Source organism: Centropristis striata, chromosome 19, assembly GCF_030273125.1.
Source record: "Centropristis striata isolate RG_2023a ecotype Rhode Island chromosome 19, C.striata_1.0, whole genome shotgun sequence".
Taxonomy (NCBI): Eukaryota; Metazoa; Chordata; class Actinopteri; order Perciformes; family Serranidae; genus Centropristis; species Centropristis striata.
Window position 1 is genome coordinate 8,587,923 of NC_081535.1, and position 19,288 is coordinate 8,607,210.

The 19,288-nt window shown below is 38.4% G+C and overlaps 1 protein-coding gene across 2 annotated transcripts; it reads right to left on the minus strand.

Annotated features, from left to right (window-relative positions):
• Nucleotides 1-2,376: 2,376 nt before the first annotated feature.
• On the minus strand, nt 2,377-17,400 carry stom (stomatin). Of its 2 annotated transcripts, XM_059357896.1 has the most exons (8): nt 17,239-17,400; nt 15,028-15,060; nt 14,525-14,634; nt 14,121-14,193; nt 7,234-7,316; nt 6,803-7,006; nt 3,904-4,038; nt 2,377-2,597 (listed from the first exon to the last, which is right to left on the minus strand). In XM_059357896.1, exons 1-8 carry the CDS (start codon nt 17,297-17,299, stop codon nt 2,409-2,411), a joined length of 888 nt encoding a protein of 295 aa, XP_059213879.1. In that variant the 5' UTR covers nt 17,300-17,400; the 3' UTR covers nt 2,377-2,408. The 2 variants fall into 2 exon arrangements, with proteins under 2 accessions (XP_059213879.1, XP_059213881.1); XM_059357898.1 differs by lacking the exon at nt 15,028-15,060.
• Nucleotides 17,401-19,288: the final 1,888 nt, after the last annotated feature.

The following is a 19,288-nucleotide window of genomic DNA, read 5'->3' on the forward strand; positions in this document are numbered from 1 at the left end:
ACATTGGCGGGCGTTACCGACGTTTAACTATTTGGCTTGTTTACACCTAGAAAGGGCTTATATGATCAAATATTGTTGCTTTAAAAAATAAAATCCTTTAGTTATTAGTTGGAAATGCATAGAAATGTGATGCGAGGCTGTGAAATTAATCCATGAGAGTAAGTTAAGGCTTCTGGTTGAAAGGATTGCGATAAAAGTTTCTTTCAAAGAGGTAAAGAGTGGACAAAATACACACAAAATACACACAGCACCACCTGTGTAGCTGATGATGTTGGCAAAGTGAGGTGTTCCTAATACTTGGTTCTAAATATAGCATATACTGTGTATGAATAGAAAGCACACTGTAAACATGTAAAAGTAACATCAGGCCTGACTGTCAAACTAAGTTGAGACGAAGGTTTGGCAACTGGAGAGAAAGTGTTTCTGTTTTATCATTATTTGCACTCTGGTCCGTTTCTAAAGGGGCCGTTTGAAGATCACTGCCTCCCTCTTGTGTTGGTTAGTGATGCAGCAAAACAAATGCAATCTACAAAGATCACAACATCTCTGCTTTTGCATGGATTCATTTCATTTCATGCCTCTAAAAAAGGCAAAGAGGATCTGTTTGCCTGTATACCAATTACAGAACAACAGAGCTGCAAAGAATCAATTCTGTTCAAGTATTAAACCCATCACTAACTATTTGGTTATTCATTCCAGCTTCTTAAATGTTAATATTTCATGTTTTTTTTAACTCTTATATGGCGTTAAACTCAATATCTTTGAGCTGTGGACAAAACAAGACATTTCAGGATGTCATCTTGGGCTTTAGGAAAGGCTGATTGACACTTTTTACCATTTTACAGAGAATACGACAAATCGATTACTCAAGACAAACTAACTAACTAACTAGCGACAATGAAAACAGTCATTAGTTGCAGCCCTAGTATACAGCGTACTGTACGTCATGGTACATGTTTGATCCACCACGATTTCAATGCTGAGGTTGGAATGAGTTTTATACCAAAATCTTGTGAAAACACTTGACAGCACAGCTAAAAAAAAACATTGTTTGTTTTTTGTGAATTGGGAAAGAAGCCAATAGAGCCCATATATGGATATCAGTAAAATACTCAGAATATACTTTGTGTATAAAATTATTTGAGCACATTAATGCTGGCAGTGGTTGCAGTACTGCCAAAATATCAGGAGATATTAGATGTACAAGAATGTATGTGTGTGTGTGTGTGTGTGTGTGTGTGGGTGTGTGTGTGTGTGTGTGTGTGTGTGTGTGTGTGTGTGTGTGTGTGTGTGTGTGTAGATGTAAGGCCACATATCCAGCAGGCACTTTCCTTAAAGATGTTTGTGAAGCGGATGATGAGAATGTTCAGGCTTCAGGGAACCTCGCCAGATTTCTAGACAGGAATAAAACTGCAGGATAAAAGCTAGACTTCTCTGCACTACATGGCTGTTTTTAGTAAAAATCTAATACACAGTTTTTGGCAGAGACACCAAGCTGACAGCTGTAAATTTTGCGGTGTTTGGCACTGTTAGCTCGAGTGTTGGCCGAAAAAGATCTAAATAACGTAAAAAAAATAAATAATAATAATTCTGCTTAACCCCTTGGCATTCCTGCAAATTAACCTTAAAAAGCCTAAAAAAAACAAAAACATTGAAAGTGTATTCCCAAAGAGTCAGAATAACTAAGTGCTGCTGAGTATATGGATGTTGAAACACACTGAAAAATGTGTTTTTTTATTGTCCGCCTGAAACTTTTTGGGTAAATACAGGCCTTCAGATCATTACAGCTGGGACTTATGAGCTGGAAAACACAATGGGGTCAAATATAAATTATTACCTTCTCCCAATTCAAATTTGATGAAGATATCTCAAAAAATGACTATTTTACACAGGTTTTTATAATTATCATATTAATAATTATGGGCGGGACATAGGAACGGTAACAGGTTAAACTGCCCAATAAATCTACTTCTCTGTTTTACAGTGGCAACTGGAATTGGAATGGCAATCTGGAATAAAGTAACCAAAGATCCACTTGTTAGAAAATGATCAGTTTGTGTTGTTTTTGTAGGCGACTGCTCGACCTGATGGAGTTATTTTCTCTCACGCAGGCGCAGAACTTTCATGCACATGGGCTGCAACTATGTTCTTTGAGGTGTGTTTAAATGTAACAATGGCAAGGGAATAAAAAGCTGTTGGGGTCTAGAAGCTGGTGTTAGTTCTTTGAGGGCAGCTTGGTGCACCACGAGCCAAAAGCACAACTTCCTAAGTATCATCTTGCTGGTTCAGAGAGACATGCTGAATAGACACAGAGGCCTAAAAAATGTGTCTGTGAGTGATGCGTGTTGTGTGAGTGTGTGTGTGTGGACGATGTGTGTGTGTGTGGACGATGTGTGTGAGACTCCTGCTCAGCGTTTCATGAAGGCCTGCATCATCTCCAGCGGCAGTGGGAAAATGATGGTGGAGTTCTTCTCGGCGGCGATGGTGTTGAGGGTCTGAAGGTAACGCAGCTGCAGGGCGGAGGGAGACTCGGCGATCACCAGCGACGCCTCCTTCAGCGCCCGCGACGCGTTCATCTCTCCCTCTGCTGCGATCACCTTTAGGAGAAGACGGGAGACAGGAGGTGAGGGGGGGCTGCACAAAATGATAACTTACAACTAGGGGTGTGCCATATCGTAACGTTCACGATTATACCGGTATAATTTTTTATGAGTAAATATAATGCATATCATGATATTGGCAACATTCCTACTTCTTGACGTAAGGGTTCCCATTAATTACCTAGACTGTGGCGGCCCACCAGACTCTTGTGTGCTGCGCTAACATCACATTTCAAGCTACTGAAAGTATATCTACACTATTCACAATATAAAGTTATTTTGCATCCTGTCTCTGCTCAGCAGAGTATCTGTCACCTGTCAGTCAGTCAAAACCCCGACCCACCTCTATGTCCGTCTCTGAGACATGAGGTGCATTCACACACTTACTGAATATATCGAGCTGCAGTGCCTACTTGTCTGTATCAGTCCCGTCCCCACATCATCTCTCTGTGTGCGTGCGGGCCAAATTAAATACTATCAACCTGTCCGGGCCGTCAAAGGTCCAAGCACAGTCTTGAATTATGCCGTTCGTTAGCCGCGAGCTAACATTAGCTAACAATTAAAGTTGTGTAAATCACAAAAAGCTACTTTTACTTCCTATTGGTAAACACATGCAGCTTTCAAAATAAGAGCACAGTGTGCTAACACCACATAATTTACAAGACTGTCAAAATAAGATTTCTTGAATAAAACATACAACAACCCTTATTCTCCTTTACAATTATTAATTAAAAATATGCAATGATAAGATCAGTATATGTGATGGAATAGTGGCATTAGAATGTGTGAGAGGCACCAAATTTGGGCTTTTATGAAAAAAACTTCTCCAGTGGGGAATGCCCCCAGACCCTCCTAACCAGCTATTTTTAACACTGTCTGGCTGCTCCATGTCCTAGTGGAAAGCCCTGTTGACTGTGAAAAATGTTATCTGAGGTGATTGCTCACATTTAGCTCTGAAAGTGGACGAAATTGATGTATTTTACTTAGATGGTTATTTTTATTGTTTGCTAATTTTATTGTTTGCTAAAGAGTCAACAGTACATTATTTGTATTTGGCAAGTGTTAAGATTTGCACTTTACACTATATTTTAGAATTATGATTGATATTTATTTTGTTGTACATATTTTATTATTTATACAGACTAAAAAAATCGAATTTTCTATATATTTTTCAGTATTTTTTAAAACCATCAACAATATCATTATTGCAAAAATACCCTGAAATATTGTGATATTCTTTTAGGGCCATATCGCCCCCACCCCTACTGACAACAATACTTCAGAACAGGCAGAGCATCCTTACCTTGGCTCTGGCCTCCCGGCTGGCCTCGGCCTCAGCAGCCATCGCTCTCTGGAGCTGAAGAGGCAGCTTGACGTCTTTGATCTCCACCCGCTCCACCTTGATCCCCCAGTCGTCTGTAGCGTCGTCCAGGGTGGACTGAAGAAGACAGAGAGACAACATGATTCTTCAGCTGCTATTGAAATCACGCTGTTCAATCAATGTCGTTTTAAAATTCTAATTCACACACAAATACCCTGCTATATCATGTTCATATATATTTTTTTTATATCGTAATTTTTGTTATTGTCATTAAAACTTGTTGATGTAATACTTATTTTTTTTCTATCATCAGTTTATTACTCACTTATAACTAACTTATAACGATGAAATGATGAAATTTTAGGTGGAGGCTTTAAATAAGCCCATCTGGGTTTTCTGCCTCTCCCTGCACTTTACATTATTTGTTATCTTTGTCATTTTATGTTATTATAACTGTGCAAATGAATAAGGACACAAAGCTGCTGCATTTGGACATTTGTTCTTGTTGTACTATAACGAAACCAAAAGCTCAGGAAACTTTATTTATGGTTGCAGTTCTTTTGTTAGTTTGTCCTGTAAATTGTTGCTATTTATTTTAATTTCAATATTTTATTAACTACCTCAGACATTGGGATTTCCTTTATTTGTTAAAGAAAAATACTGCTGTGTTATTGTTTTTCAATAAAATAAGATTCAAACATTGAAGGTGTATGCTGTGAGTTATGAAAAAATCGGTATCGGCCAAAATCGGAATCGGCAGGTCAGGCTTTTTAAAAATCGGTGAAAATTGCAATCGGTGCACCCCGAACCTAAACCTATACATTTTAGTTGACAAGGATTTGATCGAGGCTCGTTTGTTGATGTAGGTACTGCCCACAAGCAATCAAATTATACTAAAACTACATTATACTTCTATAGTAGTCTAACTAATCAGATAGATATAATCTGTCATTACACTATATTCAATATAAGATGCTGACTTCCAAACGGCCTTTAAATTCAACCCCTCGTCAGGCCACATGATGGCGGCAACGCACAATTTGCAATTTGTACTATACAGTAGGAGGAAGAGGTTTAACCATAATTATATGGTGTTTCAGTGGAGATGGTGAAGTGTAAATATTGGTGTGGACCATTTGATATATAAACACTGGCTACTGCACTCATAAACTCATACAGTAAATTTTACTATATACTGGCTGACAAACCTTGTGACTGTGTATCATCAGAAATAAATATTATACCAGTTACAGAAGCTCAACATAACTGAGAGTAAAAGTTTAATGAATAAATAAATAATTGAACTCAAAGGCAAACTAACAGCTGTGCTCGACAGAACACAGTATTACCTAAGGTTTTCAAAGTTTACAGCAGATTGGCATTACAGTGGCACTGTAATCCTGAAATCTGTTTTCTCTACGAGTCGGTCTCGTGTTATTGCCTACATTTATTTTTACTGACTACATAATAAGTCGTCTGTATGAGGCACGAGGGTGCATTATTTCAGCGGTCCAGCTATTCAGTCTCTCTGTCAATAACAGCATATTTACAACATATTCTTTTCTAACAATCACAGGAACTAGCTTCAGAAATGGACAGAGTAGATATATGTAGAAGAGCTGTGAGAAAGCTGCATTTTATATCGTTGGCCTCTTAAGGTCAGCAAAACAAGCTGAAAACAGAAAACCACGATATTTTGTTTTTCTGCCGTCTCCTGTTTACACATAATGCCTGTGTGCACCTAAAGAATGTAAGATCCAAAATCCAGTCTCCTACTGACTACTGAGAATGTTCACTTTGTTCACCACTTCGTTGCTGGTTGGTTAAACTGTTTGTTTTTTTTGTTTCTTGTTACATTTTCAGGGTTGCTGACAGGCTGGAAAACCACAACGATTAACTGAAAACAGGCTCTGGAGAGTTGAGGGGAACTGCAGAGTGAAGTGAAGGTTTTCTCTGTGTTTGTCCCCATGAGAGACACCATTCATATTACACACGCTTATTTGATCTGAAAATATTATTGATATGAAAATATTCATACTCAAGTGCAGCTTTGACTTAATAATGAATTCAAATTTCTTTTCAATCCAATGTTTGCTTCAACTGAGCTCAGAGAAGTTCTCATCAGAAACGTCTACTGGAGGAAAAACCATCAAGCAACATAAAGAAAACACTGAATGTGAGTAAGAAATGTCTAATGGTCACACCAAACACCATATATCAGGGGTGGCCAACCTGTGGCTCCAGAGCCTCATATGGCTCTTTAGGTCGCCTGCAGGGGCTCCCCGTGGCTGAGACAAAAAAAATTATATACATATTTTTACATTAAAATGTTCATTTATCAATGGTCTAGACCAAAAAGCTATTTGTATTCCTCAATTGTAAAATTGTATAGCCTTTTTTACAGCATATTACAGACATTTAAGTCAACTAAAATGTGCTTCATAGCTTACGAAAGTCTACATTTTGCCAACTTTGAGTTTAGTTTTGAGTTCCCCTAGATAGACTAGTTTTGAAAATCATATTAATAAATGCTCAATATGACTATTAATAATGTTGGTAGGCTAATTTAGACTTATTAGGCTGTTTAATTTTCATTTTAGGCTCAATATAAGGTTTGTGGCTCCATTCTGTGATTTTCTCTTTTTTTTTGGCCAACAGTGGCTCTTTAGTGAGTAAAGGTTGCCCACCCCTGCCATATATGATGAGTTGGATTTTGTAGTTTCTGCAATTTTAATATAATTATTTCTCTGAAATATAGCAAAATAGAAATCTAAAACTAAGATAAAAAAGATATCAAGGAGTTCATTTTTAGTTATAACTCAATTTCGCCCAAAAATTTAGTTACTGCAGTTAGGCTTTGTAAGGCAGTACTGTACTCTACCTGCATACTGTGTGCGATCTCCTCGCGGTCAGACAGGATCTCAGCCAGGTTCTTAGTTCCCAGGACGTTCCTCAGGGTGGTCTGGGCCAACAGGCGGGTCGCAGCATCTGCATTCGTGATGTTAGCTACAGCCAGAGTAGCATTCTGGACGCGGTAGTACACCACACCATCAACACTGACTGTCACTGAATCTTTGGTCAAAACCTGAGAGCAGAACGGTGATTGAACATGTTAGGAAATAAAAGGTAGAAAGTGTTTAGTGATGTTAAAAGGGAAAATGTTCAATGGGAACGTTCAAATGCTTTGTTTACCAAAGAGTGCATTACTGGTGAGCTGTATCGAGAATCTGCACGATTATTTTGATGTCCTTTGAATTTCTGCGAATGTGACAAAGTGTTTGTTTAATGTAATTGGAAGTGTGCATGTCATACCTCTTGCGGTGGGATGTCGAAGGTGATGGTGCGCATGTCCACATTAATAAAGCTGTCAGTGCACGGCAAGATGAAGAACAGCCCTGTGGAATCACAAGAATGCAAATAGTTTTAACAAAGACTAAAGCCACTGTAAACACAATAATGAGCAAGCGTCTTCACAAATGTTTGAAAACACCGGGATGAATGAGATTCTGGCATGAGGCCAAGTCAAGCTCTCTTTATAAGACTGCAGCTGTGCTGACAGCCAGGCAAAGCCGTGGATATTTGCAGCTTTCATAAGCCCGTTTCAAGTCAATGATTGAATTAGTGCATTAAACAATACGTGGCATGTGCCTGAGTGAAACAGACATGTGCTAGGTGTGCAATCATTTAGCAAACATTAATGCCACACCAGTTAGAGACTAGTGGGCTGCATTTGCTGTCAGGATATTGTGTATTTAAACGGTAAGATCACAGCCATCTGTTCAGGAGGGGAAAGGAAGACAACAGCAGTCTCCTCATGCCGTTTCCGTCAAAACATTTTCAGCATTCTCAACGATTACGTTTCCTGTCAGACAAGAAAAGAGGTCTCAGTTGCTCTCACACAGATGCTGTAAACCATTATGTGGTGCAGTGGAAAATTCCACAGACAAGCGTTGTGGAAAAAAGCTCTGCTTTCGATAAACATCTCTGTTTATAGCAGAGGAGAATTGTATACAGATGCAAAATGTGCCACAAAGATGCCTTTTAGTTTTATGACACAGCATCCCTGCGAGCCGGTTTCAAACTACACAGGGAAATGTTCTACAACCCTGATTCCAAAAAGGTTGGGACACCATTTACAACAATAATAAAACAGTATGCTATAATGTTTGCTCATCCTGTTTGACACACATTTAATTGAAAACTGTACAAGGAAATATATATCAATGTTTTAACTGAGTAGCTTCCTAGATTTTTGAAAATGTATGCTTATTTGATGGCAGCAACACATTTTGAAAGAGTTGAGCTGAGGTTCCACGATGTTGGTAAATAATCTAACAGTTTAACAACGTGTCTCAACACACAACTGCAAAGTGAAATTAGGGATTTAATCATCTACCATCTATAACCTCATTAAAGGATTTAGTGTAAGTGGCTCTGCATTAAAAACATCGGTAAACAGCATCGCTGCACAAAGAGAAAGACACAAATCATTTAGAAAGGATGCTTACTTCTCTGACATGGACGGACACAAAGAGGAAAAGATGTATTTCAAATTGGTTTTGGAAATCATTGACGCCGTGTGTTCTGTGTTAAAAGTGCAAAGGACCATCCAGACGTGAAGTGAAAGAATGGAGTTTAAGTAATCAGTCTTGTCCACACTAATCATTATTCTGTACTCTCTGCATATGTCTATTTTTATAATTGATTGTGTGTGTGTGTGTGTGTGTGTGTGTGTGTGTGTGTGTGTGCTTGTTGTTCTTGTTTTATTTTATCCTATTTTATTCTTCTTACCTGCCCAGGGACTGCAGATGGAAATTAGCTTTTAGCTATAATCTGGTCTTTTTACTCCACGTAATTAATGAACCTTGTACATGGTCCTTGTTTTAAATAAACCAATAAACAATTGTTACCAGAACAAAGTTCCAAAGCCAGCGTCCATCACAGAATCTGGGTGTGTTAGTGCCCACGGCATCATGGGTAACTTGCACATCTGTGAAGCACCATTAAGAATGAAAATGCTGCTTAATGCTGCAGCACAAGACAATACCAAACCGTGCACATGTACGTTCAAGCATGGCATGGAAGGAAAGAGTACGGGTACTAGACTGGACTCTCTGGATTCCAGACATGCCTCCTTTTGATAATGTGAGGCACAAAATGTGAGATCCCAGGTTGTTGAGCAATTGTAGTCTGAAGAATGGGAAATGATTTTGCTTCTAAACAACATTTAGTGTCCTCCTCAGCTGCTAAATGCTAACTGAAATGTTGTAAGACAAAAGGTGATCAAACAGAGGTTAACATGCCTCATCCAAACACTTTGTTACGTGTCATCAAATTCAGAATGAGTATGTGTTTATAATAAACAATAAAGTGTATCACTTTAACCATTACATAAATTGTCTTTGTACAGTTTTCAATAGAATATATGTCAACAAGGATTAGCAAAACAATGCACGCCGTTTTATTTACATTTTAGACAGCATCCCGTCTTTTTTGGAATTGGGGTTTTAAATTAATGTTGTATAACAGCTGTTATAATCTGGCTCCTTTTCCATTTATGAGTGTTAAGGCCAGAGGCATTATGGGAAACCAAATGCCGAATTCAACTTTGGCATTGGCTCCTCAGGAATGTGAAGTTTGCTGGCGGAGAGCTATTATTACTCCACGCTATCATAAACAGAGTCCCCTGGCACTCTCAGGAGTCACATTTCAGCATTTTGAGAGGACACTGCCTGTTTTTTAGATCCAGTAAAACAAGAAATCAAAAGATAAAACGATGAGATGTGAGATGAGATGTATGCAAATTATTCCTCGTGGGAGTCTGTATTTTTTTTTACTTAAACAAATACACAACCTTTCAAAAAGAGAAGTCACATCACTGAGAATAGAATGATTAAATCATTCATACCTTGAACAGAAACATTTGCAGTAGCATTGCCAGGCATATGGCTCTGTGGACTGGGAGCCCACATAAATATTAGTATTAGGTCTACATATTGTTCTGTGTTTAATTTGTATTGTTGAATTGGCTTTTGTCATCCTGCCCAGCAGGAAGGGGATGGGTGGAAATCCACAGCAACACCCCACCCCTTGCGTGATCGTTCTCGTGCTTTCATCCATTTTGCTCCAGTTAAGATATTTTACCCACGTCAGCAGCATGGCTGTAGGGTTGGAGATGCCTATTTCCTCTAGTGCCACCAGCAGGTTGACATTTGCGGGTCTTTTTGTAATCGCCTTGGGTGTTCCCCCAACTGTTTCTCTAGCACCATCATCCGGTCACATTTTTTATTTGTCCAATACTTTTGGTGAATGATAAAATACCTGCAAACCTACTAATATTTTCATTGAAATTGAAAAAACATTGTCTTTCCTATCATGTTAAACAAGCTGTATTAAAAAGTGGTTTCTGTCCACATGGCCTTGATTAAAATGCATAATGCAGTGAGAATGAAAAAGTGTTTGTAAGTTCTCTTTTTGGCCAGAGGTGCTCTGAAACAGCTGCCTGATGGGAGTAGCTGAAAAGAGTTGTGAATGGTCCTAAGTGATGAAGGCTTCCTTTCTTTTTCTTTTTAATACAAGACTTTTTTTTTTTAGTGGCGCTGGTGATTTTGGCTGCACGGTTCACATGCATATGACTAGAACAACTTGACATGCTGCATCTGGAACCAATTTTTTACGTTCCCAGCTTTCAGATGCCTTGAGGGGTTGACCTTTTCTCTATCCCTGAACATCCCATCCCCAATGCTCTAAAAAAGAAAAAAAAAGGGTGGGGTTGGATGTTAAGAGGTTATCGATCCCGACCTCCAGCCTTAGAGGATGTAGAATGTCAATGCAATACAGCTCTTTGATCTGAACTGATGTTCAGTTCCAGGGAGGTCTCCTAAAATCAGGACAACATGGTGTCCATGTTCTCTCTATTGGGCCCATAGCATCAGCATATTTAAAAAGTAACTATGCTGTTAAAGTTGATTTTATTTGTGTGTGCATGGAAAAGAGGATTGGTGACAAGACAGCCCTGTGGCACTCCTGGTTTTAAAATAATGTTCCTCGATAAAATCCAAGTAGGGGTTCGGTCATTTAAAAAAAAAAAATCATAAAACCAGTGTTGAGTTGTAGTCTGTGTGGGCGATATGTTTATGTGTACTGTATTCAAAGCAGATTAAAAGTCTAAGCATAAAATCCTGACGTATGAGTTAGCAGAGGCAAGGTGCCTAGCCACCGTGCACAGAAGATTTAGGTTGGCATCCTCAACTTCTCGTTTCATCTTGTAAGCAAACTGGAGCAGGTCCAGACTCTCGCCTACCATGGTGGTAAGCTGCCCAGCATCCACGTCTCCATGCATTTGGAAAGAATGCTGGTGAGTGGCACAGGCCTGAAATCATTGCTTTGGCATGGGGCTTTTTGGAAAAGGGGAGGATGGTTGTCCTGGTTGATATCTTTTTGTCTGTCTTTTCCTTTGCCAGGACTTGTTATTAGGATAGAGTCTGACCTGTTTGGTTGGAATGACACTGCTAGTGCCGAAAGACATGTATGAGCAGATGGAGTCATTAGTCTCAGCTGTTTTTAGTAGCAAATGTTAGCATGCTAAAATGAAGAATGTGAACATGGTCACCATTGTTTTGCATCAGCATATTAGCATTGTCACTGTGAGCATGTTAGCATCTAGTGCCGTGTATAGTACAACTTCACAAACGTTCCATAGAGTATTTAAGGTCCCCCCTTTTATTAACTACAACTGAAAATTGAAAATACAGGTGGAATTGATGTGAAAAAATGATATGTATACATTATGTAACATTTAGGTATTGCTTACAGACACAAAGCAATATAAAGGCAGATGTGATGTGGTGTCTGGTGTGGAGGTCTTTATGGTAGACGCTACTAGCTCTACGGCTAAGCTAAGTCAAGGACGTTTTCACGCAGCCTTGTCTCCGATATAGCCATAACACAGCTGTCCATGCAGTAGTTTATAATCCACAGTTGCATATTGTTCAACTCGTTGACAAGAGAGCTGCTGTTGGCGAGAAAGATGTCTGGTACCGCACATTTATGTGGTGCTGCTTTTAGCCTAGCGTGGATCCCGTCTCGCTTCTACATTCTCTAGCTTCACTGCTTGTGGCTCCTCTCTGCCAGCTGTTGTTCTCTGTGCGCTTCGCTGAGCAGGTAATCTCCGCTGGGAAGAAGCTAAAAACTCTGAGGACTTAACCACCGCACTATCACTTCTCGAGGTGGTACTACGGGATACGACAGGCCGGGGCTTGCTGGTTAGCATGCTAATCTAAGTATATGTCTCTGCAAGAAAAAACTTAAATGTCTTTGGCATAACGTCAGCCCTGACTTCTTCACATTTTGATTTAGATAAAAAAAACAACAACTCCAGTTTCAGGACAATAATCCTAAACATACTGAAGTACTGAAAGAGTGGAAGGACTGTCTAATTCCCCCAAATGACCTCAATACAGCAGATCATGTGTTTCACCACTGAAGACTAGACACGACAAAAAAGCCCGGGAACAAGAAAGGAGTGGCTGCAGTAAAGGCTTGGCAGAGGATCTACTGGGAAAGTACCAAGTGGGTGCTGATGGATCTGCGACTTTATGTCTCTCACTGATTGGCTGGAGGGGGCAGCGAGATAAAATTCAGACAAGCAACTACAGTATGTGAACTGACTGCAATAAAGACAAAGGACCAACAAGACCTTGCTCGTTTGACCTTTTATTCCTGTTTGGCAAGGCGATTTGGAACATTCCCAGAGTCAGAAATGCACTGGTGCATCATCTTTACACCTTCAGGAAACGAATCAAACATGGGATATAGCAGGACTTGTCACCTTAAGAACCAAGAAAATGGAGAACTTGTTCTGGTCGTGTCTATCTTTTATCCACCTTTTGCATCACTCTTTTTCTTCTCAGCCTCTCTCTCTTTCCTATACTCGTCTCTCAAGTATTTCAACTTTGATTGGCAATGTTCATCCATATATATGTGTAACAATGTGTACAAGCATGTTAATTAAGGGGGCACACTACACAGCAAGCTACAAGCTACAACATGTTAGGTGATAAAAACTCTCTGCTTTGTCCTTAGGTGGCCACATACACTCTTTTCTTCATTGGTTATAACTGCAAAAAGTTGACACTAAGCCTAAAGTTAGTGTACACTATGACATCATTGATAGGTGGTTTTGTATGCTGACCTGAAATAATAACAGTCCCATGCATTGTTTTGGATTTTACATTATTATCATTTCATATTAACTTCTACATATCTTATATACCTTTTACATCTCTATATTAACTGCTGTTGGATTTCGTGACTTCCCAGGTTTTCAGCGAATCAGACCTCAACATCTGGTAGTGGTCAGTTATCAGATGAGGCTTTGTGTTGTTGCGTAACAGTACAGAATTATATTCTATCTGGTACAGAGCCTGGGAGGGTATCAAATCACAGTACATACAATTTCTGCATCTCAACTGCCAACGTCACACGCAGATTTAATTTTTGTACTCTGTGCATTGTGACTCACACATATGTGCCTAATGGCTAAATTGAGAATCTTGTTGTTTGATTGATTTCAACATGAATGGACAAGAAATCTTCCTTTCCATCACGTTGCCATGAACATATGGTCGAACAATGAGTGACTAATGCACAACAACAAAGATTATCTGATTGTATTTAAAAGCTAATTGATATGATAAACAAAGAGGAAGTCCACCCTATCTACAGCACTGACATAATGTCTGTTCTCTGTCATCTTATTATTGTGGCGAGTGGGCGCCGTTCTGCCTTCAAAATAGTCGATCAAATTGATGCACAAAATTCATTGTATTGGACTTTCTTTGCTGGCATAATGTCTGTTCGTTGTCATCTAATTAATGTGGTTAAGATCTTATTCAGTCTTTAAGTCTTCCAGATGTATTCATGACAAAAATGTGAAACATCCAATTTATAATATTTAGGATAGGATATAATGCAAATTTGCATTTAATGATAGCAAATGTGATGACGTAATAAAGTTAGATGTCCAAATCTTATCATAACACAATTCCCCCGTACCTTATAGGCTCTGAACCAATTTGTGTTTGGTTTGTTAGGTTTCATACTGCACAATAGAGCACCTAGACTTAATATGATGAACACGTGATGAAGATGACTGAGGATGTGGAGAGAGAAAAAAGCGTGTATAAAACATTTCTGACCTGGGCCTTTGGCTCCTCCTCGCAAAATGCGCCCCAGGCGAAAGATAATGGCTCGCTCGTACTCCTTCACAATCTGTGTACAGAGACAAACCACATAAATGGCTAATACAGGAGTCTGTTCTTTCTTATTTGACATTCTACAGATGTAACTGGATAGTGGGATATATATACTCATTTTGAAAAAGCACAGAGCAAACACCATGCTCACGGACAACTAACAACTGGCAATAGCTGTTAAGTAAATACACATAAAATATTGGATGAGACTGCAGTACACACCCTAGAATTTTCAAAACACTTAATAAACAGAGTAGGCCAGTCTCGGTAATTTACTCCACTGTACTGTACCAGGCAGCTTTGATAGTAAAGTGGAAAAAAAACAGTGCATCTAACCAGCAGCTGACCTTAATGCACATCCAAATGGAGATTGGCAGAGTAACCAGCATGAGGAGAATGGAGAGCGCAACCAACAACCAGCCACAGAAGCCAATATCAGAGCCCGTCTCCTCCAAAGCTGAGAAAAGAAGACAAATACATGCATTGAAATAAATGCAACTTATTAAAAACACAATTCAATCAATTATATATGTATATACAGTACATATATTTAAAACATTTGCAAGCAGCTGTTAAAAAAGCACATTTTTTTTATGAATATCCTCTTTCTAAAAACAACCTTCTAATCTAATCATGCATCAGAGCAACTCTTATCCACGTCCTAACCACCACCTTCTGTATATTTGTTTTGTTAGTCAGGTTTATTGTTACCTCCACACACATGTGCACACCAACTACTCTTAGACACTTGTTAGACTTAGACACTGAGACCCACATCACCAGCCCCGCCCCGCAGCTTTTTCTCAGTTAGAATTAGACATGCAGCCACATCAATGTATGGGTTCCGTACCTTCAACATCTTGTGACGCATACCTGCTTGTACCTACACACAAAGTTATATGTCAGAGCACCCCTCACATACTTACAGTAACGTGTTAGTTAGGCATCGCTGAATTATCAGTAACTAACCGATTAATTACATGTATACATACCATTAGGGCAGGGCAATATAGACCAAAAGTCATATCCCGATATATTTAGGCTTAATATAGATATACAATATATATCCCAATATTTATATCCCAAAGTGAGAGCAAATGTTCAGTCAAAGCCAAATATGGCACGTCACAAGTAGTTTTATTGAATCTGTTTATTTAAGTGAACATAAATACTGTATAAGTATGAATACTTAAAAAAAAATCTATTCATTAAATAAAATAAAAATCTTAAATAAAAATATCCTATGAAATAAAATAGGCCAATCTTTTCCCGAAATAAATTTATTTATATGAGAAACTGAATAACGGACATTACAAAAGAACTAAATATGACAAACCCTTGTAAGGGCAGCATTTACAGGTGCATCTCAATAAATTAGAATATCATAGAAAAGTTTATTTATTATTTATTATTATTATTATTTATTAAATTAAAAGGTGGAAATAACACATTATATAGATCCATTACACACAGAATGAAACATTTCATGTCTTGATTTATTGGATTTCTTCTAATTATAATGATTATGGCTTACATTTATTGAAGACCTAGAAAAAATTGAATGTTACAAAAGACCAATTTTAAAAAGTATGTTTAGTATGGAAATGTTGGCCTCTGAAAAGTATGTCCATCTATATGACTCAATACTTGGTTTGGGCTATTTGACTTGAACTACTGGAAATGGACTTTTCCATCATATTCTAATGTATTGAGATGCACCTGAATATATAAGAAAAAATATATACGACTATATCAATATATCCAATATGGGCTTATTCCATATCAAATTAAAAAATATATTGATATATTTTTTATATCGATATATCGCCCAGCCCTACATATAATAGTCACTAATTTAACCCTCCTGTCGTCCTTCCGGGTCAAATTGACCCAATCTGTTTTGACTATTCCTTCTTTCCTCCCTCCTCCTGCCTTCCTCTCTTCTTTCCTCCCTCCTCTATCCTCCGTCCTTCTTTCCTTCCCTCGCCCCTCCTTTCTTTCTTTCCTTCCTTTCCTTTCCTCGCTCCTTCCCTTCTTTTCTTTCCTCCTTCCGCCATCTCCTTTCCTTTCTCTCTTCTTTCCTTCCTCCTGATTTCCTCTCCTTTCCTCCTTCCTTCCTTCTTTCATCCCTCCCGCTTCCATTCCTTCCTCTATCCTCCTTCCTTCTTCCCTTCCCTCGCCCCCCCTTTCCTTCCCTCCTTTCTTTCTATCTTTCCTTCCTCCTTCCTTTCTGCCCTCTTTCCTTCCTGCCTCCCTCCTTTTCTCCCTCCTTCCTTCTTTATTTTTTCCTTCCTTTCTTCTCCTCCTCCCCCCCTTTCTTTCCTCCATCCTCCTTCCTTTCTCTCTCCTTTCCATTCTTTCTCCTTTTCCTCCTCTCTTCTTTCCTTCCTCCATCCTTCTTTCTTTCCTTCCTTCTTTCCTCCATCCTTTTTTACTTCCCTTTGCGTCCTTCCCTCTTCTTCCTTCCTTGACCCGAGGACAACAGGAGGGTTAAGGCAGCAAGTTGCTATAATAACTGCAATTGTTGCTGATGCTGCTTTAACATGACGTCACTGACATAATCAATACTGATTAGCACAGGGCTTCACCAGCTGACCCCACCCTGTTGCTCAGGGTAAATCCAGTTCATTTTAACTGGGAAAGCTGTCAATTTTCCCTTACACATAAAACACTAAACAGGATGTCAACATTTTGTTTCCCACCTGACAGATATTAGTCAATAATGTTGTCAAATAAACACCAATGGCGTCAAGTGTCTGTTTATTTCAAACTCACGCGGTGTTATTTAGTTATATCGTTAGAAAGTATTGGCATTGCAGTGTGTGATTTGCTGTAAAGACTGGCACGTTCATGTTTATTTTCATTACTTAACGATTATGAAATTAGCTAGCTAGTGAGTGGAGCATGCTAATTGACGTTAGCTTTAAATGGTCAATACTAGCCATCATGAGCTAACGTTTACAGCTAACGGTGCGCGTGCCAACACTACTATGAAGGGTTTTCAGCAGGTAAACATACATTTCTAAGCCTCTTTGCTCCGTATTCAGTGAGCTAACGTTACCTGCCGGACGTTCTCGTCTCCTGGGTTCCTTCATTGCAGTTTCTTCGTTGTTGGAGTCCATAGTTAACGCGAAATAAAATAAAAAGGGGTGAAGGGGCGCGCAGTACTGTCCCTGTGTTTACTGGGATTGACTGAGCGCCAGTAGAGCGACTGGGTGGGTGCTGAGGGAGGAGTGTCACTTTGCCCTATAGCGTGACTAGTAGGTGCTATGACGCAGAAGGGAGTCAAGTTTCCCAGGCACACTGAAGTGGACGCTCAAGTTTGTTTGTTTTTTTTACAACGATTTAACCCTATAAAGCCAAGTGTATCATATTAGATACCAGTGGCGGTTCTACACAGGGGCCTCCAGGGGCCACTGCCCCTGTGAAGAAGCCTTTGGCCCCTGCTGTGGCCCCTGTGTCCAATTAATGATAAAAATTATCAATTTATATAAATGAACAATGGAACAATTCTAAACTTTTTTTGTTCATTTTTGAATCCTTTTCATGTCTTTACGTGTCTTTTTTAGTAATTTGTGTCTTTTTGTGTCTTTTTTTTGGTAATTTTGTGTCTGTTGTTGTGTCTTTTTTTATTTATTTTGTGTCTTTTTTTGTTATTTTGTGTCTTTTTTGTCATTGGTGTCATTTATGTGTCTTTTTTGTGTCTGTTTTAGTTATTTTGTGTCTTTTTATGGTCATTTTATGTCTTTTTTTTTGTCATTTTTATGTCTTCTGTGGGGTTTTTTGTGGTTATTCTGTCTTCTCATTTTGTGTCTTTTTTGGTCATTTTGTGTCTTTTTCAAGACATTCAAGGATTTTGAATACTTAAATATCATCTGCCATTTTTCATGTGCTAATGTGCCCCTCTGATTAAACACTGGCCCCTCCTTGGCCCCCACAGTAAAATTGGTCTAGAACCGCCACTGTTAGATACAGTTATTTTTGAGACCTCTACATCATCAAAAACCTGATGTATACATGTGTTGAAGATAAACAAACTGAGCAACAAATTGCACAAAAATACCAGATGTAGCAAAAATGATATGCAGGTTCCACGAATGGATCAGTCATTGCTGCATTAAAAAACTTCATATCAGCAGATGTATGACGTTGTGTTATATGGAAAAAAATATGTATTTTGCATGTTTGAGGAAAAAGGAAAAGTCAAAGTCTTAATAGGGTAAATATGTTAGGGTTTATATGTTTTTGTTAGTTCGAGAAAAACAAACTGTGAGCAACAAATTGCACAAAAAGACCTGATGTATCAAATATGATACAAATTAGAATTCATATATGCAATTTATTTATTTCTTAAAATTCGTCAGCAGGTTAATAAGCACTCAGTTTTTACAAAAATTGAATTTTCTGGTAATTATTTCATGGTTCAGGCTTTATAGGGTTAAGAAAGACATAGACTTAAACTGCTCTTTCTGTGAAAGACACCCTGAAGATGTTTTTCATTTATTTTGGTCTTGCCCTTTCTCAACTAAATTATGGGAAGATATTTGTAACCTGATTTCTTTTTCGATTGAACCTCATTTTGTCCCTGTGCTTTGAACATATACTGTTTGGTTTCACTGACGTTCCTTTTGCAAAAGACAAACAATACAATATCATCAATCTCATGATACAGTTAGCCAAATGGCATATCCATAAATGTTGTTACGTTAATCAAAAACCTCTCTTTCTTGTCTTTGAAAATGAAACTAAACAATATATTAAGTCTATTAAGAAATCTACCAACATGAAAGCTATAAAAAACTTTGAATTTATGTACACTTTACAATGTTTTTGTATGAAAGTTTGCCTCTGTATTGTTGAAACCCGCTGACGGCGTTTTGTTGGTGTATTGTCTTGTATTGCACAATGTTGCTTTAAAAAACTTTTTTTAAAAATCAACTAAAAAAAAACACTGAAGTGGACATGATTCTGCCTTCAAAATAGTCAACCAAACTGATGCACAAAATGCATTGTGGTGGTCATGGTGGAAAGTAACGTTTACTCAAGTACTGTACTTAAGTACAATTTTGTGGTATTTGTACTTTACTTAAATATTTCAATTTATGGAATTT